Raw genomic sequence first — 26,433 nt, 5'->3', positions numbered from 1 at the left:
AAGGATGAAGGAGATGAAGTGAGCGATGAAGGGGTCCAGGTGAGGGATGAAGGAGATGAAGTGAGGGATGAAGAGGTCGAGGTGAGGGATGAAGGAGATGAAGTGAGGGATGAAGGGGTCGAGGTGAGGGATGAAGGGGTCAAGGTGAGGGATGAAGGAGATGAGGTGAGGGATGAAGGGGTTGAGGTGAGGGATGAAAGAGCCAAGGTGAGGGATGAGGGGTTTGAGGGATGAAGAGGCCGAGGACAGGGATGAAGGGGTTGAAGTGAGGGATGAAGGAGATGAGGTGAGGGATGAAGGGGTTGAAGTGAGGGATGAAGGAGATGAGGTGAGGGATGAGGGGTTTGAGGGATGAAGAGGCTGAGGACAGGGATGAAGGGGTTGAAGTGAGGGATGAAGGAGATGAGGTGAGGGATGAAGGAGATGAGGTGAGGGATGAAGGGGTTGAAGTGAGGGATGAAGGGCTTGAGGACAGGGATGAAGGGGGTCAGTTTGGCATTGAGCTGCAGGGCTAGAAACGTGACGGGTGAGACTGAGGGTGGAGGCACATCTTGATGAGCTTTGGTGCTTCTTTCAGTAGTGTGTATGTGAATGTGTCCTTGGCCCAGAGCATGTGAGTGGAGTGGAATGGTGAGAATTTCTTTGACCCCCCAGCTCCCCTGCATAAAGCTGCTCACTGAGCTGCTCCACTCATTATCGCTCCATGCTCAACTCAGATTTCATCCTGCTCCAATCAAATCGCTCACTACAAAAAAGAAAATTCTGCATTGTAATTCGGCATTAGTTTAAACTGTAGCCTGTGGGCAAAAATGCACTACAAGCTTCAATATACGCACATCAATTCTGCTTTGCTGCGCTCACATGCTCTGCCTGGGCCACACTGAAGGACGGCCTACTCAACTGTCATCCTCTAAGTGGTAATATGTACATGTGGCTTATGGTCCTATTAGAAAATATGATAGAAAATAATAGAGCAAAATAAAAGAGCCCATGGCTATATTTTTAAACCTAACGGAAAGTTTGATTTTGAGTTTTGACCCTTTGTGATTGCTGTCGCTGGACAATGTGTTGAAGCAGCAGAGTAGCAGGTTGAGTTAGCAACATTAAGTCAGCAACTATTAGTTCTTTCCCAGTTCTTAACTGGGAGATTATCACTGTTTGGTCCATGAACTCTGCATTATAGCTTGACTTAAAGCTAACAAAATGTTGACTCTGTTTCAACTTTTCTGCTGTATTATTTGTCAGGATCCCATGCAGTCCAAATCACTGCAGCCTAAAAGCACTAACCCTATTCAAAATGAAATAGATGACTGCCGTTTTCACCCAACGCCTGATTCTATCTGAATGTGCCCTTAGTAGCTGAGCTTGTGCAGCCAACTGACCAAACAAGCTAATGGTAGCTTCAGTTAGCAACAGCAAATATGATCCAGCTTCACTAAAATCAGTTGATTAAGTTATAAAGTTGTGTTTTTGTACAGTAATCAGAGAGGCCGGGCCCCTAGGAACACTCCCCAGTCTAATTCTTGTTTCATTTGTGCAAAAGCAATAAAGTCCATCAAATTCAAATTAAAAATGACACATTTGGTCTTTGCAAACTGAAATGATATACGTGTTTTTTGGCATATAGAGCATACAGGGAAAGATCCATTTTGGACGCATGCATGTGGAGATGCATTTTTAATGCCAGGTGTGAACTGACTTAATACTTGTGCTTAGATCACCCAAGACACATGTTAATATCAGGTGTAAACAAGACTGAAAAGGCTCTTTCAACATTCACTGAAAAAACACACACAGTGTGAAATGTCCCAAACTACTCCTGCTTGATGTGTTGAAAATAACGCAACCTTACTGTATGAGTGTGTGAGTGTGTCATGGACTTACATCCATCAGAGCAGCATTGATGTAGTTGCTGCTTTCTCCATCTATTGTAATGAGGAAGGGAAGGCATCTGTCAGGAGGTAGGCCATCCATAAAGCGGTTCTTATCTTGGTTTCTAGGCAACAATGCGATGCTGCAGTCTTCAGGCTGAGGCTGAGGAGTCACCGAGTTTAATGTCTGGACAAAGAGAGAGATGTATATCATACAAGTCAGTGCATAAGCAGTGTTGTCCTAAAACCCTCTACCTTCCTTTGCAAAGTCTGGAATGTAAGGTCGGTCCCATTAAGACAGAAATATATCATAAAATTCATTCAAAAACTCTGCCTGAAACTTTGTTGAAGCAATTGTTGTTGGCAAACTACTGAGCATATGGATGAACAGCAGAGAGGAGGATTACACTGCAGGAGTGGCTTTAAACATTTCTATTGATATTGTGATGTTTGTTTTGTGCTGTAAAAGCCTCAGCCTCTAAATGCTTGGTAACTGAAATGAACTCAAGCCGAGCCTCTGTTCTTCTTGCTTGAAAAGAACAGTAAACTTCTTACAGCCACATTGTAAAAAGTGTCTCTTTAAGGGCTGAAAATAGAGATTATAATCATGTTTACCTGGAACTCGTCCTTCAGATGTGAGGAGTTGGTCTGCGAATCGATGCGGATCAGCTCATAAAAAGCAGCCTTGAACTCACAGACTGGTATGGCTGTTTCTCCACATAGACACGCCTCTAGTATGGCATCATGGATGAATATGTACTGCTCCTGAAGGCAAATAGTTCAAAACATGCATATTATCACATACACACACATCTGTCACTCCTTCATTAAAAAGAAAACATTGGCAAACTGTAAAACGCACACAATTTGTCACATGGAGAACACAAACAGCTGTGATACCGAATGAAAGCGAGCATGCTGACGGCGTGAGTGACTGATGGCTGACGGGAGATGAAGCTGCGAGATGAGATGAAATGATGACTGTCATGTTTTAGTTTACTTCACCTCAGGAAACTGTAGTTTTGGAAGCAAAAGACTGCAGCTTCAATTCAGTGAAGAGACAGAGAGTGAACTGAAGGCTGCTTTAGTAAATGACTGTGAATGTCCTTTGTTATCCCATGGATGAAATACATAGTTGGATAAAATAAAAAAAACATCCTACAGCATGTGAATATTATAGTAACGATTACAACATGAACAAAAAGTGTCCAGGAAAGAATGTTATGTACAGAGAACTTCTTTATTACAAGATCACAAGTTAATTATTTTGTTATCTTAAGAAAATGAGCTTTGGTATCTGAAGATAACGAGATAATGCTTTATCACAAGAAAACAAAAGATTGTTTCCGCTTATTACTTATAATGTTCATCAGACATCAGGAGTGCCATGCCAGCGTGCATAGATGGCATCATGACAACTGTAGGCAACTGATTTAAGCTGGAAATTTCAGATCATTATTGATCAGCACATCCGACTGGAGTTCAATCAAGGTCTAACACACTTTTTACTTTTCTCTCTCTGTTTTTCAAAGGCTACTGGAAAGCTCGAGCGTGGAAACTGGACTCTATACCCACGTATAATTTGTGGCTGGGAAAAATGGAGATTTTAGAATGAAGATAGAGGAGGTGTGTTTGATGAGATCTGGTATAGAGATTTTTTTCAGATTAAGGACTAATGTGCTTAGATACTGTTTATATTGTTCTTATTCTTATATTTCCTCTGTTTATATTGTTCCCATGTTTTATATTGTTCTTTTTTTAATGTTTCTTTCTACTTACCAAGCCATTTTGCAGTTGTAACACTACAAAGTTCCCCACTGGGGGACTAATAAAGGATTATCTTATCTTGTCTCATCTTATCTTTTGCATATTTACTTTTGTAAAACTGGCTATTTTTATTACTAAGGATGTGTTTATTTCTGTTTTTTCCTCCCTTTGTTTGTTGCTGTTTTCCAGTTATGCACTCCAAATAATAAAAACATATTTTAAAAAAATGCTTACAATTGGAAAACAGCTACTGTTATTTGCATGTAGTTATGCACATTTTCGTATCTGTATATCTGTGCGTCTCCAGTGAAGGATTGACATGCAACGCTGCCACTGTGCAGTTCTTAATTCTCCCATTAGATGGCGCCAATGTAAGATATTTTCAAATCCTTGAAAAAGTGGCTTTAAATAGATAACAGATAAATTTCACCTTTGTTACCCAGAAATAAGTATTACATTAAATTATATATTAACAGTGTTTATGAAGTGAGATGACATGTTGATGAATGGGTGTCACTTCAGCCTGCACCATGCTGATGGCTGAGTCTTACAGGGAGGGTCTATTGAGTACATTCTAAGATGTGGATGCAGATGGAGGATGGGTAATGCAGTCACCTCAGTCTGTACCATGTTGATCCTCCTGGAGCGAAGAGCCTTCACGCAGTTGTAGATGTCAACCACTCCTTCTCTCTCTGCCATGTCCAGCATGATGTCGATGACTATGAAACAGCCTGTGCGCCCGGCTCCAGCACTGCAGAGACAAACACACAGAGAGAAATCACTCTATTTGTCTATAATTAAGAGAGAAAACAGTTTATGACTGATGATTTTAGATGTAAGGGTGCATATTAATCATATGTGGTATCTTATATAAAGGTCTGCATGTATTTTTATACCTGCAGTGGACCACAATTGGCCCAGCAGAGGGTGGGTTGGAGATTTTAACTCTGCGGATGAAGGAAAGTAGTCCCGTGGCGTGATATGGAACTCCGTGATCAGGCCAGCCTGTGAAGTGGAACTGCTTGACTTCCCGCACCTCGTTGAAACCACGCTGAGTAAACATCAAAAGACATCTTTAGCTTACATTTCAAATTAATTAGTGTGGAGAGAAAAGCACAAATACAACCAGTCAACGTTTTTTAATCATTAGTATAAGTGGGTATAATAATAACAAATGGAAGTATTTTGAAAATTATTTTTACAAATTAAATTAAAAAATGACAGATTATGAGAAATTATGCAGAATGTAAGCTAAAAAATTATCACTCACCCTCTCCAGTGTAAATGTGCGAACCACATATTCAGCCAGAGGTTCAACCTCCACAAAAGTCACCTTGAAGTCTCCGTACACCTCTGCATCATCTGGCCAGTACTTATAGCACTTAACCTATTTAAAAGAAAAATGATCATGACAGTGATTAAAAGAAAACATGTTCAGCTGATTTACTTTAAGAAATGTGGCTGTACTACATGCATGTGGTGTCTGATACAAAAAAAAAGCATAATTTGCAGCTGTATTATTTCAGGATTGCTTCAATTCACACAATGAGTATTGAATGAAGTAGAGGAAAATGATTCAAATGAAGTACTCTGTGTATTGGTATCATGTTAACGGTACTGGTATTTTGTAAATGATACCCAGTGCTAGGCCTGAACTTTGCAAGGCAAAAGGCAAGTAAAAGGGCTGCTTACCCTTCCAACCTCCACCAGATTGGTTACCATGACGATGCAGGCTGACTGTTCCTGCCACACCATCCTCCAGAAGTCATACACTGTCTCATGAACAGGACCTACACACAAAGACACACATGCAGTACTTTATGTTATTATTACAGTGTTGGTGAAGACAGCACTCATGTCGTCGTACGTTTGTATTGTATCATAAATTTGACAGTGTTGCAGTATCTTACCCTGAGTAGCAATGTAGTGACTTGGTCTCTGGTAGCCCTGAAAACACAACACCATAACACAACAACTCAATAGACATAAAAACTGTGCGTATCACTTTGTAAAAAATTAGAAAACCACAGTTGGTGATGACCTCAGTGCAACATTAACCTTATAGAGCATGGCTGAGAAATTTATACCTAATTTAACATTGATATTTTGAGGATATATCGAATATAATTGTTGTTTTTGTGCTACAGGTTCAGTTGAAATGCAAATTAACTGCACTTCATTAGTTGGCCACTCATCAAGGGGATGTAATGGATAACTTTTACTGATAATACCTGTAGCTCATATTTCTGAATTATCAGAACAAAGCTGCAAAATGTCTGAAGTAAGGCCCTGATGAAATCCGCAGTTTCTATGAAGCCCATGTTTATAACGCATTATAATGCATTGTAACAACACCTATAATGCCATATACAGTACTTATAGCAGTGTACAGGTGTAGTTATAAGCAGCACAAGCTACACTTTCATAATACTTTATAACAATAATCATAACACATTATATACGAATGTTACAATGACTTGCTTTATAATGTATTTTGATGTTACAAAGCAGTACGAACATTTATGAGTGTTTATAACTACACGTATACATTGCTGTATGCACAGTATAATGTTTTATTATGTAACGGTAAGGTAAGTTTTATAACGCATTATAGACACAGGCTTCATTGAAAGTATTACCCCAAAATCTACAGGTGCATTAATTCCTGTCACCTTTATAACAACTGTCAGGTTCAAAACGCTATGACAACCACTGACTGGGACGTCCTGATTTCAATGACAAATACAGGTACTGCGCATTAGCAGATTTACAGCACACAGTGGGATGTAAGGTGGTGGGAGGGCAGGATGGGGTGAAATCTTTCATGCAGCAGCGACCCCCGGCAACTCAAAATGTACGGACAACGTGACGTGGACGTGTAGGTGAAGAGGTGTAAAGGTTGAGGGGCATGAATGAGAGAATCCACAGTGATACTTACATCCCTGTACAGCCAAATCTATAGCCCAAGCCACAGGCAGAAAGAACGAGTGGAAGAAAGAAAGAAAGAAAGCACAACAATGTCAGTGAGTGTCAATCAGAAAAAAGAAAAGTTGCATTGACATAATGGGAGTTTGATCAGGGCATGCAGAAAAAAAAAACATGATCTAAAACTTAGACTGAATAGAAGGGACACTTCCTGATGTCATGTCTCCAGCTCAAAGACTCAGAGAGCTGATAGAGTAAAATCAAAATTACGTAACAGACTTCAAACTGTAGTTATCAGCTGGATGCACCAGGGAGTGTCCACTCTATTCATTCTAATTCTGGCTTAATGTGAGTGGTGGCATGCATGTGACAGTTTTAATGGCAGTTAATGATCATATAGAAGATAATGCTATCAGCAGAATTAGCATTTTAAAAAGCACAATGTGTGAAATCAAACATGCAGATGATTGTTGTAAAGGTGACAGCAGAGTGAAGAGGTGAAGATGGAAAAACTAATGGATGCACAGATGATAGATGGAGTTATGGAGTGAATGGACAGACAAATGATAGAAAAAAACTAGACATGGGAGATGGAAAATGAAGGGCGTGCTACATAAATGGGATGAATGGCTGGATGGACCAGTTAAAAGATGAACGGACTGAAGACTTTTAAAGGAAATACTCTTATTCACTTTCTTGCCTAGAATTAGACGAGAAGACTGATACCACTCTCACTGCTATATGATAAATGTGAGGCTAGCACTAGCAGCTGGTTAGCTTAACTTAAAGACTTTAACAGCAGTAAACAGCTAGCCTAACTCTGTCCAAAGGTTTAAAAAAAAGTCGTCCTAACAGCATGAAAGGAAAGTAAATAAGCATTATTCCCAAAATATCTAACCATTTCATTAAAAGAGAGTCAAATTATGAAGAAATAGCATTTCTCTTTGGGTAGCTTTTAATGTTAAAGGGACAATTTGTATTATTTGGAGGAAGCAAAACAATGAAAAGCTGTAGACATGGTCAACAGCCAAAAACAAAACACAAAAAAATATCAATATCAGTTTAAGTGTATGCTGTATTTAGAATGTTTTTACTGTTTTACTTCCAAACCAACAAGACCTCTTTGACAAAATCAACAATTTTACCTTGCAGAACACAGGAGTTGCTGGTCTAACGTTGCCATGACTGGTTAGTTTGTTTGTGTTATTGTGTGACTCTGGCATTTGACATGGTTATTTTGGATTCACCAAAGTCACACAATAACACAAATTAGCCAATCGAGGCAGTGGTACACCAGCATCCCCTGTGTTTTGCAAAGTAAAATTACTGATTTTGCCAATGGAGTCTGGTTGAGTGAGAGAGAGCGATATTTGGATTATACAACAGTGGTTTCTTGTCAGAAAAAAACTGTATGATGGCAAGGTAAAGTGGTGAAAGTATTATATAGTGTACACTTTAACTTTTTTTTTTAGATGGCTAAAATACTTTCTGCCACTGACCCTGTCCACAGCAGCATATTTGCTTAACTTCCTACACTGGGACTCCTCTCTGCTTCTCCAAACCGGGGCATGCCGACGGCCATCTACTGTTGATAATAAAACCCCACTTCAAAAAACCTGAACTGTCCCTTTAACAGCACTAGCAGTAAGCAAATAAGCTTTTTTCCCAAAATGTCAAACTATTTATTTAAAACAAGAGTCAGATAATGAAGAAATAACATCTCTCTTTGTATAGCTCTCAGCAGTAATTCCACTAAATCATGACTGCTGTATATAATATTTGATAGTATTTAATATCTCACAAAGACTTAAACGTAATTTAAATTGGCTGTATCAGGATACTATGATAAATTCATTAAATGGATGCATACATGAATACATGGATAGAGACAGAAGAAAGACACCTGAAGAAGACACATGTACTGTATGTATGACGTGTTCTCGGGGTGGCTGGATGCATAAAAATGGCACGATGGATGACTGGTAGACGCAATAAAGGTATAGAGGCCTGACATACGAGCGAGGGAGTGTGGTTTCGTTGGTTTCGTTGGGAGCCAATAGTAGCATTCGATGCGTTTCCACTTACATCGATGTAGTTGGCGTTGATGTAGTCGGAGGAGGGGTCATCTTCTATGGGCTGGAGAATAACCCTTGAATGGTCATCTAGAGAAAGACACAGGAAGGAAGTTTTGGAAAGATGAAAACAGAGAGAGAGAGGAAGTGGCAGAGAGGAGAGACAAAGAGAAAGAGAATATTCGTTTTAGGGCAGAAAATGACACTGATGGAGTTCAAGCCCATAAAAATGTAGTTTCACTGTAGATCGGATCAAACCACCACACCCACACAGATTTAACACCTTTTTGACTGTTAAGGTATTATTATTATTATTTTTGTGGCTTTTTCTGTGATGAACTTTTGATATTACAGAGAAACACTTTTAGGATTTAGAAGAACATATGTTGAGCGTTTTCTTACCAGAAAACAAACACTACCTTAAGGGCAAAAGACACTATGTATCATATCATGTATAATATCTCTGTGGAAGCTTAAAGTTGATGGTTTTACAGTCTCATGATATATTGTTATCAGTGCTATATTAGAGATAAGGCAGAAATACAGAAGAGATCACAGGTGTGAGTCCTTGAAACGCAGGGTCTCTTGGAGCTGTTGTGCCCTGAGACCAGTTAGTTAGTTAGTTTATTGACAAATAAAAACATGTAGTGCAGACAATACTCTTACACAAAACAATTCATACATTAAAATTTTTAAAACAATAATAAAACTATGCAACAACATTAGCATGTTCCAACATTTTCATGCAGGTACGCAACTTAACTAGTGCTGATGTTAAACTTTTCATGTTTGTGATTGCATGAGGGTCTGTGTGATGTAATTTTGTAATCAGAGGGCGTACGCTCTGTGCAGACATCCACATACCCATAAACTGTAGTGGCAAAATTGATCAAGCTGATGCTGTAGATGCCGATCTACTGCGCATGTGTGAAACGCGCCCTCCAAGCAGACTCCAGGAAGCAGCATAAACTGTACCATTAAATCTCCTGGGCGTCTGCAGCTGTTGACTAGTTCATCAAACATTGCTATCCTTGCAAGGGAGAATTACTAGTTTGTTTAAACTGATAACTAATATTTTATTAATGGACAAAGCCAGTTAACTCCATCTAATCTGTTACGCAGCCACATACTAGAAACCCGTGTCAGAATAAACTGGCATATCATCATGTGGACGGTAACCTGAGTGGCTGTCATGTTTTATAAATAATGTGCAATGTTCATAAATGATTAATGGTTTCAAAAGGCACAGTATTTTTTCAGACAACCTTATTGATTAAATTGTGCTCTATTTCGAAGGTTTGTGTTGTTTGTTTGTTTGTCTTAATTACAATATCTGTTCTGCAATCAACTGGGAAATTAGTCATTAGGAACATCCTTAGGTGTGCACACATAAATGAAGCTTGCATGCTTACATGCTATAATGTTGCCATAGCGATTCTTGGTGCGGTTCTGCTCCTTCTTGGCCACATCCCAGGAGGCCGACTGGCCCTCGAAGAAGCTCTGTATCACCAACAACAGACGAAACAACAGGAAAGAAAATTACACGTCATGGATCCTCAACAATAATTCTCCTGCTGGATGACTCAGAGCAGACGGAAGTGCATTAACGATCATTTTGCTCTAGTGGGTTTACTCTGTGTGTACATACAGTAAGTGGTGACTTCATACTTATTAGATACAAAAAAAGGGGAGATCATAAAAAATGAGTGCAGCTCTTTAACTGTTTCGTCAATAAGGCAGAAAATTCTCTCAAATTAAAAGGCAATTCCAAACTTACAGTCATTTTGTAATATTAATGTAAAGCCAAAACATCACATAAACCATCATTGATTTTCACAATAAGCCTTGCGTTGTTTCCAACACTAAAATGTGTTTACAATACATTACAGATACCTTAATCTACTGCACTGTTAACAGCCTCAATATAGGATCATAAATATCCATCTTCCTCTTTTACTGGTAACACATTTGCCATTTTCCAACCAGCCTGCAAAAACTACTGTTACTGTAGTGCTAGTAGTAAAAGTACTGCTGATAAGAATCTTACTTCATATTCCTCCTTGAAGCCGTAGCTGTCAGATGTTTTCATCAGGTTGATATGCTGCAGCAGGTCGGCCACTCTGATGGCAGGGTGCAGCTGTCCTGTCTGATAAGGAGATTCGGTTCCTTCACAGTGATACCGAGGAACATCCAGAAGCCTGCTGTTCTCTGCTGCAGAGCCGCTGTGGTTCTCATCTACAAGGAAAGAAGACATTGCAGTTTAATCGCAAATTAACCCAGCAGCTGCAGCGCATTTATCAGTGCCTCCACTAAAGGCACTGAAGGAAGTGTTTCATATTGTCCAGAGTAAGAAAATGGATGAAATGGATCCATTTTTTTTTTCTTATCAGGTTGGAAGGATGAATCACGTAGTCAAAGGATTTCCAAGGCTTTGTGAGTGAAGGCAGGTTGGATAAAAGCATGTACATTCGCTGATTACTGGCTTGCACAGAATGTCTTACTTTTACATGTATAAAAGCAACAAAATAATGACTTTTTCCACTTCTCAAACCAACGGCAGCCGCTAAAAAATACCATATTTTCCTCAAACCAAACAAACAATGGGTCACTTTGTTTTCTCTGTCTATACTCACCTGTGATTGGAACTACATGTCAAAGCAGCAGAAAAAGAAAAGAGCAAAAAGGTTTAGTCAGACTGCAGGATAAAAGGATTTGTTAGAAAGACTCTGAACATGAACTGCAGGTTACTTTGACAACTTTGATCGATCTACGAGAACTTCAAAGGTTTATATATAATGGATGACGCAAAAAACAGCAGATGAAAAAATGAAGAAAACATTAACTGAATTTTGACATTCAACTAAAAACAATATCTATAGCTGACTTGCGATACTAGACAGTTGGAGATCTTGTCACCTACCTAATCGTCTGGGAATGTCTAATGCAAAGTAGGTGTTGACCAGCAGAGTAGAATCGCTAATGAACCAACAACTCTTAAGATTTTTGACGGACAACCAAAAACAATGCTGTCACCCCCATTCTCCTCGGCAGTGAGCACACAACTTCTGCATGTCACACCAAACAGCCAGATACACCAACTAATGAACTCTAAAGTCGACTGCAATTCCCCCTTAAGTAGTATGTTGCTATTTACAGCTACATTACTTTATTCAGCAAATGGTGCTAACGTATTTTTCACTATACTTGTCAAAACTCTTCTACGCCTTATATACCCACCAGTAATTGTAATTCTATGTTTACAAACCAGGGATTGTCCCATATGTTTTGTTTTTCAGGGCTCATACAGACACAGATTATTAATAAACTAGAATACCGATATTTGGAAACTAATGTATGTACACTTGCAGTAAAAATAAAGTTTCAAAGTTTCTAATAACCATTTTTAGCTACTTTATACTTCCACTCCACTGCAATTTGGAGGCAGAAATTGTACTTTTTACTCCACTCGGCTACAATTATTTGAAAACTAGCTAGGTGGTTAGTTACTTTGCAGATTCAGATTATTAATGCAAAATATAAAACAAATCTTCTGAATAATTATGATGCAGTATTATAGATAAGCTACCCAGCACTACATAAAGTAGCCTAATTAATGGTCAGATAGCAACAACAACATCAGGCAAGACTACAGAGTGGACTACAGACAGAGAGAGGCTGCATCAGAGCCAAAGTATTGCTTTTTTCAATTCATTTGTTTTATCAGCCATTGGATTAAAAAAAGTATTTAGTTCATTGCAAAAATACTGAATATCCAGCCAGGCTGATTATCGCTTCACACCTGGAACTATATGATACATTTGTTAGTCAAGTTTAATTTAAAACAATATAATTAAACCACAGATGAGCAATCGTCTGCTATATAGTGCAGAGAGGCTGCGGGTTTAATCATCTCTTGCGAGTATAGTATCTATGATGTACTTAACTGTGCATTTTGGAAGATGATGCATTGATGAACTATTTTCATCTGCAGTTAATTATGGGGTCAAATTGTTGCAGAACTTCCAGGTGAACATGTCTGGGCTGTGGGGGATAATATGAGTTGGCAGTAGTAATGCACAGACTGACAGGTTGTATAATGGAACAGCTTGGGGTTGTAGCACAACCGACCGATTTCATCTCCACCCGTGTTTATTAACTGACACTGTTTATTTCATCCAACTGATGCTTTTTTCTGCTCTGAGGACATGTTAGCTCATTACCGATTGTTAAAGGTTTGTTAAGCCCTCGTCAGGCCAATTAACAGTAAACTTGACCCGACACTGCCTCTTAATTCGCTACTTCCTGCTACTTCTCCACACTCTGTGATGTGATTGGCCAAGACAGATTGTAACTGCAGCCTTCACTCCAAATTAGAGGCAGTGGAACAGTTAATTAACACAGTTTGGTGGCGTTGTGGATTGTGGAGCCCTTAAGGGTATGTTAGAACTCCACATCATGCCGCAGTGTCAACACCAGACTAGACTAAAGATAAACACATTGCAGCGCAACATTGGAGCTGGAATAACATCCAACTTGGCAAAAACTGCAGCTTTCACAATCCAGGCTGGGGCATCAGCAACAAAACAAGGCTGGGGAATAACACAGATGGTAGATACTCGAGCAGATTTCCAGATCCACCAAACACCCAGGCCTGTAGGCAATAAGTTGTTCACTGTCACTTGATGTCACAGATTTAATCTGCAGTCGTTTTGCAATGTGGCAATGTGACAAATTGTCTTCCTCCTTTTACGCATCAGTTTCTGTCGTTTTTGGGACAGGAAATGGCATGCCTTAAAACAAATCAAAACTGTGGAAATAATGAGGTCTCTAAGGGAGAATGATGGCAATTACTGTGAATATCAATAACTCTCAGTAGGGAGCAGAAAACGTGGCTGGGACTGGGAGTGACTGAACCAAGGGAAAACACAATACGATAGATGAAGTGCTTGGCTGTTGGAGTTTTTTAGTACCGGACATGTTTTACAAAGAGAGTTGGCACAAGGTAGCAAAAAACTACACATCTTTAAATCGCTTTGAACCAAATTCAAACATCAGTTTTTTGTTGTATTTCTCTCTCGTTGTGTTCACTTCAGTACGTTTCGCAGCTTGTAGTCTTGATTGGTCCCTATATGTGGCAATACTAGAGACTTTTGTTAAAGGGCTATATCAGATTATCTGAAATGGGGTTGTATGATATACTTACCCATGGTCAGTACATTATATACAGCAGATGGCAGTCAGTATGCTCCCAGTTTGTAGAAGCAGAGAGGTGTACTGTACTGCTGTGGACAGGGTCAGCAGAAAAATGTAAACAATCAATATCAGTTTAAGCGTTCACTTTATTTAGAATATTTTCACCACTTTACCATGTTGTTATACAGGTTTTTCCAACAGGAAACCACTTTTTTATTAGCCAAATATTGCTCTCTCTAAAGCCACCAGATTCCATTGGTGAAATCAGTCATTTTACCTCAGAGAACACAGGAGTTGCTGGTTGGTTCTGTGAGGTTAAATGATTGATATCGCCAGTGGAGTCTGGTTAATTTGGAAAGAGTGATATTTGGTTTATATAACAGTCGTTTGCCTTTAAGGCAAGGTAAAGTGGTGAAAATATTCAAAGTATAGTGTACACTGAAAATGATATTGATTCTTTCATATGGGCTTTTAAGAAGCTGCTGCTTCTCCAAACTGAGGGGCGTGTCAATCTACTGTAGGCAATACACTGACTGTTCATAAGTACCTCATACAACCCCACTTCAAATAATCCAAACTATCCCTTTAAACATCTGCACTTTTAAGATGTGGTACCAAAACTTCAATCAAGCCAAACTATCCACCCACATAAACATACACTACACAACACTGTTGAATGTAATGGACACTTTTTCCGACACTTTTACTGGAAGCCGGGACACAAAATTGGCTGCAAGCATAGGGGCTTTGAGATGATGATGGGTGATCAAAACCGGTGGGAACTGGTGATAAATGTGACATATCCAACCATGCCAGAAGTCTCACCTAGCACAGCGGTAGGGACCAGAGGATCGTTGGGCACTGTGGGAGGAAACACGGTGAGGAAATGTTCTAAATTTCAGTGTAACTCAAACACAGATGAGAACCTAACAGTGAACCGTGAGCATCAGGAAAATTCAAACGCTCACGAAACAGAGAGCACCTGGCTACTGACCGACCTCATTCTCTCGAGTCCTAAACATGAGTGGATATTGCCAAAGCCATAAAGTATTTAACTTGAGAGAGAAATAATTAAAAACATTTTCTTTACAACAAATGATCAGCAGTTCTCTTGCTCATCCATCAGACATAAACATGTACCCTTTCTACAACATTTCCTTGTTTCCAGTTTTCAAATTGTAAAACCGGTCAGGCTGAATCACTTATTGAGTTGTTATTTTTACAGCTGACCTATTCAGCAAGAACATTATATTACTCAATTTTTCAGGCAAAAACACCAAACATAACCTTGTTCCCACGTCTCTACTGTGAGAGGATCACTGTAAATTAAACATCTTTATGTTTTGAGCCGATGGTTTGAACAAACAAGATGCCACTTTAGACTCGAGTCGAGTTACATGACTTGACAAAGTTGCTGACTTGAGACTTACTTGACTAACATTGATAAAAGACTTGTCTTGCTATTTACTTGGTATTCATGGCTTGAGACTTGACTTAGACTTGAGACAGACAACTTGAAAGGACTTTACTATTTCATTAAATATTTATATATTTTTATATATTGAGAAATTATGTTTTTGACATGATTAGGTGTTTTCTAGCCCAATGTGTGTAAACATGGCAACCTACTAGGTGGCAGAGCCCAGTCTAAAAATAATTTGTATTCAATTATAATACTATGGTAGTGCGAAGAGAACAGCAGTATGCAAGGTGTATCTTTTTAGCTACCTCATTGGCTGGTAGAACAGTAGCTAGAAAGTTAACATTAAGTTCAAGCTATGAAAAAGACAACTGGCAGGGTTGCCAGGTCTGTGCGACAAAAACAGCCAAATGGCAGACCAAAACCAACCCAACGGCCAATAAAATGGCACCGGCAGGCATAGAGCCCAGGTGCATCATATTTGTGTGTGACTTATGTCAGATCTGTGTATGTACTTGCTTATCTCAGTGTCAGTTTTGTAGGATTTAGGTATAAATAAATTATTCCAACTAAAATATGTGTATAAATAGATATTATTCATGTATTTATGTCTCCACTTTCTTGCGACTTGAAGGGAAAGTCTTGAGACTAGCTTAAGACTAGCACATACTGTATGTGTCTTACTCCCACCTCTGATTTTTGGACATTTGAGAGACCAAATGATTAACCGAATGACAATAATTATTGTCAACATTATCAAGTCTCATCAGTTAAGACAGAAGAGAAAAAAGATGAAAATATGTACTGTAGATGTATTGAATGGAAAGGATCAAACTGAATATTAGATTCCAAGCTCACTTATTGGCAAAGATTTGTGTTTTGATGGTGAACGCTACGATTTATAGTTAAATATTTTTATAATATAATCATAATAGTCTTTATGAACCTACATCTGTTGTTGTAGTTGTGAGAGTCCATAAATGTCACAGCCATGGGATCTTCTCCGTGCAGAGTGCTCTGGTCGGCATAGCTGCGATCCATGGCGTTCACCATGTGAGTCATTTCCTGCCGAGTTGTTCCGATGGCGTCTTTACGTTTTTTAGCCAGTTTCCTGTCGGGGGCAGAGAAAGACACAGTCAGGGCATCTTATGAACAAATACACAAATATCAGCTAGCCTGCAGACCACTGCCTTGTAAGGACTAGTCTCGAATTTTAAAGTATTTTGTATGAAATCGTTGGTGTCACATCTTTTTTTTTTGCAATAAAAGCACGGCTGGGGGCTGCAGGCTGCTGAGATTAGAGCTATCAAGGAAGTGAAAAGGAGAAAGGAAGAAAGGCGGGGAGAAGAGAAAAAGAGAGGAAGGAAAGAGGAGAGAACAGGCAGGGGAGGTAGAGGAATAGGCTTATTTGTAAATGGCAGCATGTAACAGGCTCGGCTAAAGGAGCGGAGGGAAAATAGCATCTAGTACAGACCAGGGAAAATAACCTATGACCTACATGTAGCAAAGGGAAAACCTGTTATCAACCTCGGCACCATAGATGAGCTGTCAGATGAAAGCCTTTGAAAAATGTTGTGTTATTCTCAGCTCTATTTCTGGTTGTCTGAAAGTGCTCATTTTTTTGTAATTTCATTAGCTTTAGAAGTGAATTAAAAGCTCATAAAGCAAAAAGACAAAACATAATACAAACAAAAAAGTACTGAATATTTGGTTTTCATCCGACAGCAAAGGAAAAATCCCACCAAAACAACAACAAGGGAATGACTTATGATCATAGAAGTTTAGGAAAAACCATTTACCAACCAAAGTACCACAGTTATTATCATACAGAATGAGTGGTAGCACTCGAAGTCCATCAATAGTTAGTCCAGAATTATGAGAGAATTGTACACTGTCTTTTCTTGGACGGACACATTTTGGAGATACCTGAGTTTTAATTTTAATCTCCTATTTTTCCTCACAGGCTGATATTAAATTGTGGAAATAGATTGCTTTCATGAAATAATTTAAAAACCTCTCTCTATCATGAGACTGATGCCCAGTGAAGAAAAATAAAAGATTAAAATCTAAAGATCAAGGTATCATTTTCAGGTTTGGCTCTCTCGGTGTGAGCAATCCATAAAATCCCAGGAAAAACAACTGTAGAGGGCTTAATACTTCGAGCATGACCGAGCATGCAGGAACATTTTGTACTCAGAGCCATAGATGTGCATCAGTTAGGACAACATCTGTACAGGTCCACAAACATTCATTATGTTTTACACGCTTTGGTTTAAATGAGTTAGTTTCTCACTTCTGGAGGAGTCTGAGCTGCAACATAAAAGGTTTGATGAAGAAATTGATTTTCGATTGTTGCATAACTGACACAGCGTATGGCTCTGACCTTTTCCCAGGAAACAGACAGAAAGCATGCTGTGTTTTATTGTATATTTTACCTCTTGACCCCAAAAACACACCAACTCCACCTCTAAGACCACATTCACACATAATACACAGACACTCACACACTCAGTAGAACATTGATTTAACTGCTGACCAGATTTGTGTGTTTATGAGTGTATTATTGGAAAACACACAGGCCATACATAAAAATAATAAACCACCATATGCTGTGTACGTTGTACATAATAGAGAGAGCAAGAGAAACTGAGATAAAGAGAGTGACGAAGCTGTGACCAGAACTTGAGTAGAGGTCTATCTGAGTTTTATTTATTTTTTAAGTCTGGATTGTTAAGGTGAATTGATTTTTAGCGCAATACGTGTTCATAAAATGACCTGTAATACTGACTTTGTAAAAACATGCCAAGACACCCTGCAATTTAATGAATAGCAGAACTAAAACATGGCAATATCCCCTCCTTCAAAAGGTCATCTTTTAAAGAGTGGTTTGAGGACAAAAAGAGAAAATTTCAGTGTGCCTGATTTTTGGCAGATATCCTCACACTAATATTACCAGTACTAACAAGAGAATGGCTTGAACGTTTGTGTAGTAATAAAATGCTTCAAGACTGTGAAAGAAAACAAATGTATTGAGTAATAATGTATTCCTGTCACTTTTACTGTGAAAAACTGCCCCCCATAACTAGTTTCCTGTTAATGTGTGGTGGTCTTTGGATTTTTTTTTATTTTATTCTAAAAAACAATCCTCATCCTGAGTTACAGTTACTGTCTGGGGCTTTTATTTTGAAAAACATGTCTCATCATGAGCTCTATGGTAAGATTAAGTTACTGCATTGAGCTTTCATTTTGAAAAACTAGTTCCCTTCCTAGTTTCCTGCTAACATAAAGTGGTTTTATTTTATCTTGAGCTTCCTGTTAAGGTGCAGTTACTCTATGGGGCTTTTATTTAGAAAAAAACAGATGATGTTTTCCCTTATAAACATATTTAAAAAGATGATAAATCGTCTTGCATTTTCACTTGATGTGAAAGTCAGAGAAAATAGAATTTTTATTTTAATATTTAATTTAGTATTTTTTATTAATCTGTGCTTTTTTTCAAAGTTTTTAAAGGAAGAGATTGGATATCCATTTTGGTCACAGCTGGTGAGACAGAGTAGAAACAGGCGCACCCACAACATAAGAGAAACCACCAAGAACTACCCAAAATCAGAGCCACGTGCTCCGAATAGGAACTGGACTGCTCCAGAGACACTGAGCATGTGCAGCAGAGTTACCGTGATACCTGTGACTTGATGGGCGGATGGATGATCACATGACTACATGCACACAAAGAGCTACAAGTCACAAGTGCAGCATTCTTTTTTCAAATAACACGCTTAGGCCAGTGTCGTCCCACTTCGGCCTGCTTTTTTTCTGGTTTACGGCCAACTTTGGCCTTCGTAAGCCTGCTTCAGAGCAACTTTGGAGCATGTAGAGGACACCAGGGCTGAGGTCAATTCACTGTCAGTTCAGTCCCTTCAATAGAAGCCGACACTAGGTTTGTTAATCATTCAGTATTTATTGATTTTGTAGTTATACGTGGGTTGGAAACCATCAACATTCTCTTTCAAAAAGTGTATTCAGTAGGCAAGGACTTTAAAATGTTCATACAAATGACTGAAAGTAAGGAATTCACTAAACTCGACTGACATGAAAGTGAATTGACCCCCACCCTGGCAAGGCGTCAATGAGGATGGCTTTGGCTGGTTGGTCAGAGCTGAAAAATGTGTTCTGTCTTGAAAAAAGTATACTGCATCTTTAAAAATAACAACAACTAGCCACTAATAGTTCGCCCAATAAGGTAACAGCAGCTGGGTGAGCTGATTGTTGATTGGTTGTTTACTTACAGGTAATAAGAGTATGAATAGTAGGTCCTCCTGGGGTTGTGAGCCAATCAGAAAGCAAAGAATGAGACACAAAGGTCATGAATATACAAATTAGGACAATACTGTCCTGTTCCCAACCAGCAACAACAGAAACAGAAGAAAACACCTTTTGATTGCTACAACTTGAGGGTCATGCAAGGGGTTGTTATAATAACTATGGGCCCTATTTCTTTAAAAAAGTAAAAACTCAAGTTTAATGCTACAGAAATACTACAAAACAAGCTAAGAGACTAAAAAACTACTGCTAAGATAACAACCAACTATCAATATTAAACTATCAACATGCAGTCTTTCTCTTCTTTACTTCTGGAGGCGTCACATTTTAAGCATTCATGCAATATTTTTTAGCTGCACGGCCCTGATTAGAAATTTTTAGCCCTGATCACCTTTACTTACTCCTATTATGGATAGTAAACAATTTGTCAAAACTGACACAAAGCTATCTGATCTGTAACACCACGCAGCTCGCTTCCTGTAAAGCAAGCATGATGTCATTGCGCTGTCATCATGTCCCACCATTTTAAAGATGCAGTATTGTTCAAAGTTGTAAAGGTTCAATGACAATGAAAGATTGATCTCCCCAGAAACCTTTATGGAAAGCTACTAAATGTTATCAACGAGGGTTACAAATCGATTTAAAAATGTCATTTAATGTCACAGCTCAACACAAATGATGTCACAGCTCATATCAAGAATACATTATAACTCAAACCAAGTTTTTGGCACTCGCTTTAAGTAGCTCAAAGGCTTTTTTATACCCCATGCAGAGAAATGCAAACAAGTTTTCTCAACCAGAAACTGCTGTCATGAGTTGATCAATGTTTGTTGCTACACAATCTCATATGTCCTCATAAATCAGCCAAAAATGTAACTAAGAAAAAAGCAACAAAAGCATCACATATTAACCGAGAAACACTGTCCTTTTCAGTTGCTTGTGCTAATAATATATAGTTAAAGTAACCTAAATATAACATTTTTAGGTGTTTTACTTTAAAGACCCCACTGATACTGATACTTTTACACCCCACCCTCCTCCCACTGACACAACAGGTTACATTAACGTAAGGTCAACGCCATCTGTTAATGCTACAGCTTTTTCAGATTACTATCTTCCACATTTCAAATATTTTTCAATGTATACAGTGAAGTTCTGCATATTCCCTGGTGCACATTTCTGCCCAAAACTGTACAGCCCTGAAATGACAGTAACATATTGTGAATATTTTCCATAATTTCTATATTTCTTGTTGTCAGCTTTTGCTCATTTCTATTGGTGTTTCTTGACTTGAAGTGCTTACTCATCAACTTTTTCGATATTGTTTCTACTTACTATGTTTAGTGTTATGCACCAAAATACCAAGTCAAATTACTTATATGTGTAAATCTACTTGGCTATAACCCCATTCTGCGATCCTTTGGCAATCCCTTGAATGCTCAGCGATTTATCCAACTTTAATTTGAAGGCTCCTCTGGCCCACATGCATGAATGCAGCTTGAGCTGGTTACAGTTCAAGACAACCACAGACACTGATTTCAGTTCCTTCAGGCTGTGCATGCAATTACAGAGTTATAAAGAACAGTTACCTCCCCAGCATGCATTATTTTTCAATTTGACAAATTTTCTTTTATCAAAACCTCGAGGGAGAGATGATGTTCAGTAAAATATGTTATAGAGTGTGTTAGCTATTTACACCTGGCCCCTGAGTTTAAGTATAAAGAGTTATAAAGTCTCTAGGAGTCTGAGTCTGGTGTGAAACTAAGACTCTATGTTGACTCATATTTAGACTTATTCTCTGTTTTTGTCAACATTGTATTCAGTCATAGTTTGGCTAGGCGTAGGCACAAAACTACTTGGTTAGGATTAGGAAGCGATCTTGTTTTGTTTCTGCTTTGCAAACTATGGATCAAACACTGTCAAGTTTTTGGAAAATAGAGAGTATATTTTAAACACTGTTGAGTGTCAATAAATAGTAACAACTTCTACGGTAAATATAATATTCCTACCCTGCACTTTAAGCTCAGGTCTTTTGGTCATCACTTCCAACTACACTTTGAGACTAAAGCAGCAGCAAGAACGCTGGATCACATGAATTCACTCAGAGAATTAGAACAAAAATATGGAGGTCAAGGGCTGCAAGAGCAAAGTTCTCTGATGACGAGAGTTCATTACTGACTGTAATTTAATGTCTCTAATTGTTTTTGATTTGCTGAGTGAGACATGATTGGTTGTAATTGAGAGACTGATTTCCTGGTTGCTCTTTAAAGCCTTTGGCAAGATGCAGTACTTCAGTGTTCAGAGGAGATCATGTACAGTATCCCCTGAAAGAGCTGATGATAATTAATCTTAAATATCTTGAAATGAGTCCAAGATACATGGTGATCGTTGAGCAAACCAAACTATTTATGATGATACTTATTATTATAAGAAGAAAAGATGTGATATGATGCACTTGACATGAATATGCAAATTAAACTCCTAATTATTCCCGTTTTAATGAGGCACTCAGGTTCCCTGAACACCAGGTTTTAATTGAAAGGTCACAGGAGGAACGACATGTTTAGTAATAGTTAATTATTACACACATACGCTCGTGTACATGACTTGAAATGTGCATGCACACACACGGCCTGAAGGGCACAAAGGCACAATTCAGCCTCATATAACCTCACTCAGATAAACCAGATAAAAGCTGACTTTAGTAGTGGGTGTTACGTACAAGGCATGAAGATGGCTCTCCTAAGAGCTTAAAACCCTGGTTCCCAACACCTTCTGTGAAGGGACCTCTTTTCTCTCACTGAGTGAACTGACGACCCCTGACCAAGTGACATAGTTCTATGGATATTTCATATTATATTCAATGTAAAACAATAAAAATACAGAACAACTGATAAACTGTACAACTGACCCAAACAGTAAACACAATATCTGCAGAATGTCTGAGTAAAACAAGCAATTTGGATGAATTTTGAGCAGATTACTTCCTATGAATACTAAATCAGAGATGTGTTGTCCTGATATTTTTATGAACTTTTGTAAAATTCTCTGTCTTGTTATGTTTTTAATTCTTAAGAATCATGCGTAATTCACAGGCTTCTTTTTTTTGACAGATTCTGTTTTTTCTTCTCACAGTTGGTAGTTTTCTCTTAGCTCTTTGGTTAACAGCTTACTTTTCTTGTCTCTTACTTTTTCTGCAGGAGGAGGCTGTTAAGCAGAGAGTAAAGGCTCTGTGAGCACAGCTGGTGTTCATGTCTTCAGTGCATCCTTATCCCATGACATTCCTTCTTTTGAAATTCATATCTTAAATATAATGATATAATCTTAAAAAATAATAACTCCATGTCTTTTTCTTAGGCAAAGGCCAAAAGTATATTTTTAAGTTTTCAGGCACCCCTTACAATCATGAAGGCACTGGAACGCCTGGAAGCTTTGGTGACCTGCAGTTTGGGTTATGACCCTCAGGAACTCAGGTTATCAAAGCGACATACATCTGAGAGCTGATACACTCCTACTCTTGGCTCTGTTTTCAGGCCTTTCAGAAACTCTTACACGTGACGGGAAACATTGGCCAATAACGAGTCGGTAAGATAGTTGATTGTTAAGTCTCATTTGTCAAATATCGACGCTTTGGGTTACTGGTTTGGTCCGACCTCAGTCCCAAAGCGCTGATATTTCACAAATTGGAAATGAGATTCAATAATCAACTACCTTTGTCCAGAATCACCTACTGCACTTTTAAATGACTTCTGGTGCTTTATAAATATAAAGTGGTCATCTTAACTTTACTAAACTACAGAAATAGGACAATACCACAAGAGTGCCAGGTTTCTATAGGAAATGTCACAGACATGGATAAGACTTATCTTCTCAGTAATGTCTCAGGACTGCAGCTGCTTTCTCATGTTGTAGCTGCGTGTAGCCACCACATGGTGGAGCCCTGCACCAGGCTAACACATCACAGACGAAAACGTTAAGTGACACCAGGACCAACTGTGAGTCTTTTCAGAGCTCACAGTGAAGGATGAGATATATATAGAGAGAGACACAATGATAGTGAAATGTCATTCTTTCAGTCTCTATGTTTAAATGTTCTTTCTTTTCTTCTTTTATCTGAAAAAGCCATCATCATACCTGAAAAACCCTCTTTTAGGTGTGTATTCTCGTACACCACATTACACTTAATGAGAAACTGTTGCTCTTGAATTCTTTCCAGCGTGAACCTTGATGAATAAACAAAAGAACAATGTGTGTGCACTTCATTGGCTTAAAACAATTAATTTCTCTTCAACCAAACACACTTCACTCTCCACTTTCAAACATTTGACTTTTTCCTCTTTCAATCTCTGCCAAAATGTCCCTCTCTATGTAAAACAGACCTTTATTCTGCATCCCTTTACCTTTACAATAACACACTCAAGGTATAGATGTCGCTATATTATGCATATATTATTATATATTCTGCTTGGGGATTGTTTTCTCTTTCTCTGTCTCAGTCTAAGTTGAGTCAGCTGTTCTGAGTGGTTGTTTTGTCTAGTTTCATTCAACAGCTGTACCGTGCGAGACAAAAAAAAAGAAGCATGGCCTCAGATCTTTCTTGCACTAAGTCACACAACTGCTTGGCAGGAGTTTCTAATTTTGGATGTTTTCACATGGATCTCAGGAAAAACAAGACTTCAGCTATTTATTTCATTAAAACAGAACAAACTCCAGGAAATTATCAAGCTGGTTCTGAAGGGAGATCAACGGTTTTATGGTGGATGGATGGAAGATGGTGTTACTACAGCAAATACTGGACCAACACACAACAAAAGAATGGATTGGGGTGCACATTCGTGTCCGCGTGTTCTTGCATCTGCATGCGTGTTGGTGTGTAACACTGTTGTTCGTGTAGTATTTGCACCCTTTGTGAAACTTTTTCAGTGAAGCTGTTTTAGTGGGCGGTGTGAGGGTCTGTCACTCACCTCTTCTTGACCAATAGGATGGCTACCAGCACCAACAGTATAAAGACGAGAACACCAGCACTGATCCCCGCGATCTTCACCACCCGATCCGTCTGTTTAGCGGGGTCAGGGATGACTTCTGGTTCCTCTGTAGCACCTATAACATAATGTCAATAAATTTATTTAATGACAGGACAGCTGAAGACATGACAGGAAATGGGGAGAGAGAGTGGGGGAATTACATGCAGCAAAGGGCCATGGGTGGGAAGTCGAACCCACGGCCGCTGCAGAGGAGTCACAGCCTCCGTACACGGGGCGCACGTTCTACCAACTGAGCTATCCAAGCGCCCCCAGACAGCCTTTTTCGATGGGAAACCACTGTCTGTAAGCCAAATATCGCTCACTCCAGAACCAGACTCCAAACCAACCCTTTAAAACACCGAAGTCACACAAAACCACACACAAACTAACTGTTCTACAAGGTAAAATTGCTGTTTTTGCCAAAGAGGGCTGGTCGAATAAGAGAGAGCTACATTTGGCTCATATAACGGAGGTTTCCCATCAAAAAAGTCTGACTAAAAGTGTCTAAAATACATTTTGTTGCTGACTCTGTCCACAGCAGTACATTGCTTAACTTCTGTGCTGGTGCTCCTCTCTGCTTCTCCAAACTGGGGGCGTGCCGACCAACATCTACTGCAGGTAATACACTCGGTATCGATAAGCACCTTATACAACCCCACTTGAAATAATATGAACTATCCCTTTAAGAATGTACTCCTCAGTAGAAAGCTGCTCAGTAAAGGAAAAATGTACAGTGAGCAAGTTATTATGGTGAAATAAACCCCAGCAGGGTGATGCAGGAGCCAGACACAAAATGGAATCACAGTCAAATTCAACTCATAAATAAAACACAAAATATCAATTTAAAAATTATATTATTGATTTAAAAGTGATTGCTCTTCCAGAGTCTATGATCAGAGCTGTGTCCATAGCAACAGTCTGTTCTTCATAAGAGTGTTATCTTATACATATAAACTGTCTGCTAATCAGAATTTACAGACTTTTGAATCCCTAACAAAACTGTGTAACAAATGACATTAAAGGAACATCTCAGCAGGACTAAAATCTCTGGGAAACAAGTGAAGAAATCCTGCAGACGTGTAAAAATCCAAACTGAAGAGTGTGAAAAGTAGTTTCATATTTTTGTTTCTTGTGTGAACTTACAGAGTTAATGCTTGTTGGACAGCAGAAGTGAAAAAAAAAAAAACTCCTCACAGACTGTAACCTTTGAGATATCACCTGCTAAAGTACTAAAAGCTTTGTGAGCTTGAGATTGCTTCTTGTACTGTTATTATTGTGGCCATCGCAATGGGAAAGCTGTCGACCAATTTTTTAAAAGCAGCCAGCCATCTGGGGAATACAACGTGTACAAGGTTTTCGGTTTCCAGTGGATTTCTTATAATTGACAACCTAAATGTTTATAGCTTTCTCTACTTTCGCTACTGTAAGACATATCAGAAAGATCTGACTGATTGTTTTTTCAGCTGTAGTTGAAGAAACAGAAAATGAACAGATGGAATTATCATAAAAAGCTTTATCATCTGGGTTTTCCCACAGCCGAGTGTGTTTTTTGTCAAAGAGCTGCATATTGGACAAAGAAGTTAAAACATGATGTTTCTAACCACCCAAACCCTCTGTTTTTTAAACAATCTTCTGGGGCAGAAGATTAGCTAAGCTTTCCAGGAACCCTGACTCTTCCGCAGGTGTAGACCTCCACATTTCTGAGATGTTGCTCTCTTGCACTGTAGTGTAAGCCTGTTATACAGATAATACAATCTTGGCACTATTTTGATGTATTTATGCAACCCTGTGTCACCTAAGGCTGGCAAAGTGTGCCACCCAACGGCCTCAGGAATCATGTT

General features: G+C 38.8%; 1 protein-coding gene across 14 annotated transcripts in view; it reads right to left on the bottom strand.

Annotated features, from left to right (window-relative positions):
* The window catches only part of ptprk (protein tyrosine phosphatase receptor type K), a 144,626-nt gene that overhangs the window by 5,182 nt on the left and 113,011 nt on the right, over window positions 1-26,433 (bottom strand). For 3 of the 14 annotated variants that reach the window (XM_084738222.1, XM_084738224.1, XM_084738225.1), the window contains 16 exons: window positions 24,533-24,668; window positions 19,535-19,564; window positions 16,199-16,359; window positions 14,654-14,689; window positions 11,269-11,280; window positions 10,683-10,870; window positions 10,048-10,135; window positions 8,580-8,725; window positions 6,577-6,594; window positions 5,549-5,585; window positions 5,331-5,428; window positions 4,909-5,025; window positions 4,535-4,689; window positions 4,254-4,389; window positions 2,487-2,636; window positions 1,885-2,058 (listed from right to left, as the gene is read on the bottom strand). In XM_084738222.1, the coding sequence (XP_084594348.1) occupies window positions 1,885-2,058; window positions 2,487-2,636; window positions 4,254-4,389; window positions 4,535-4,689; window positions 4,909-5,025; window positions 5,331-5,428; window positions 5,549-5,585; window positions 6,577-6,594; window positions 8,580-8,725; window positions 10,048-10,135; window positions 10,683-10,870; window positions 11,269-11,280; window positions 14,654-14,689; window positions 16,199-16,359; window positions 19,535-19,564; window positions 24,533-24,668 (1,682 nt within the window). The remainder of the gene's footprint in view (window positions 1-1,884; window positions 2,059-2,486; window positions 2,637-4,253; window positions 4,390-4,534; window positions 4,690-4,908; window positions 5,026-5,330; window positions 5,429-5,548; window positions 5,586-6,576; window positions 6,595-8,579; window positions 8,726-10,047; window positions 10,136-10,682; window positions 10,871-11,268; window positions 11,281-14,653; window positions 14,690-16,198; window positions 16,360-19,534; window positions 19,565-24,532; window positions 24,669-26,433) is intronic. The other 11 variants (XM_084738229.1, XM_084738230.1, XM_084738231.1 and 8 more) reach the window with 9 other exon arrangements.

The sequence above is a fragment of the Lutjanus erythropterus genome, chromosome 15 (genome assembly GCF_056507025.1).
Source record: "Lutjanus erythropterus isolate fLutEry1 chromosome 15, fLutEry1.hap2, whole genome shotgun sequence".
Taxonomy (NCBI): Eukaryota; Metazoa; Chordata; class Actinopteri; order Lutjaniformes; family Lutjanidae; genus Lutjanus; species Lutjanus erythropterus.
The sequence above is the reverse complement of the archived record's forward strand: the minus strand, read 5'-3'. Positions and strand labels throughout refer to the sequence as shown.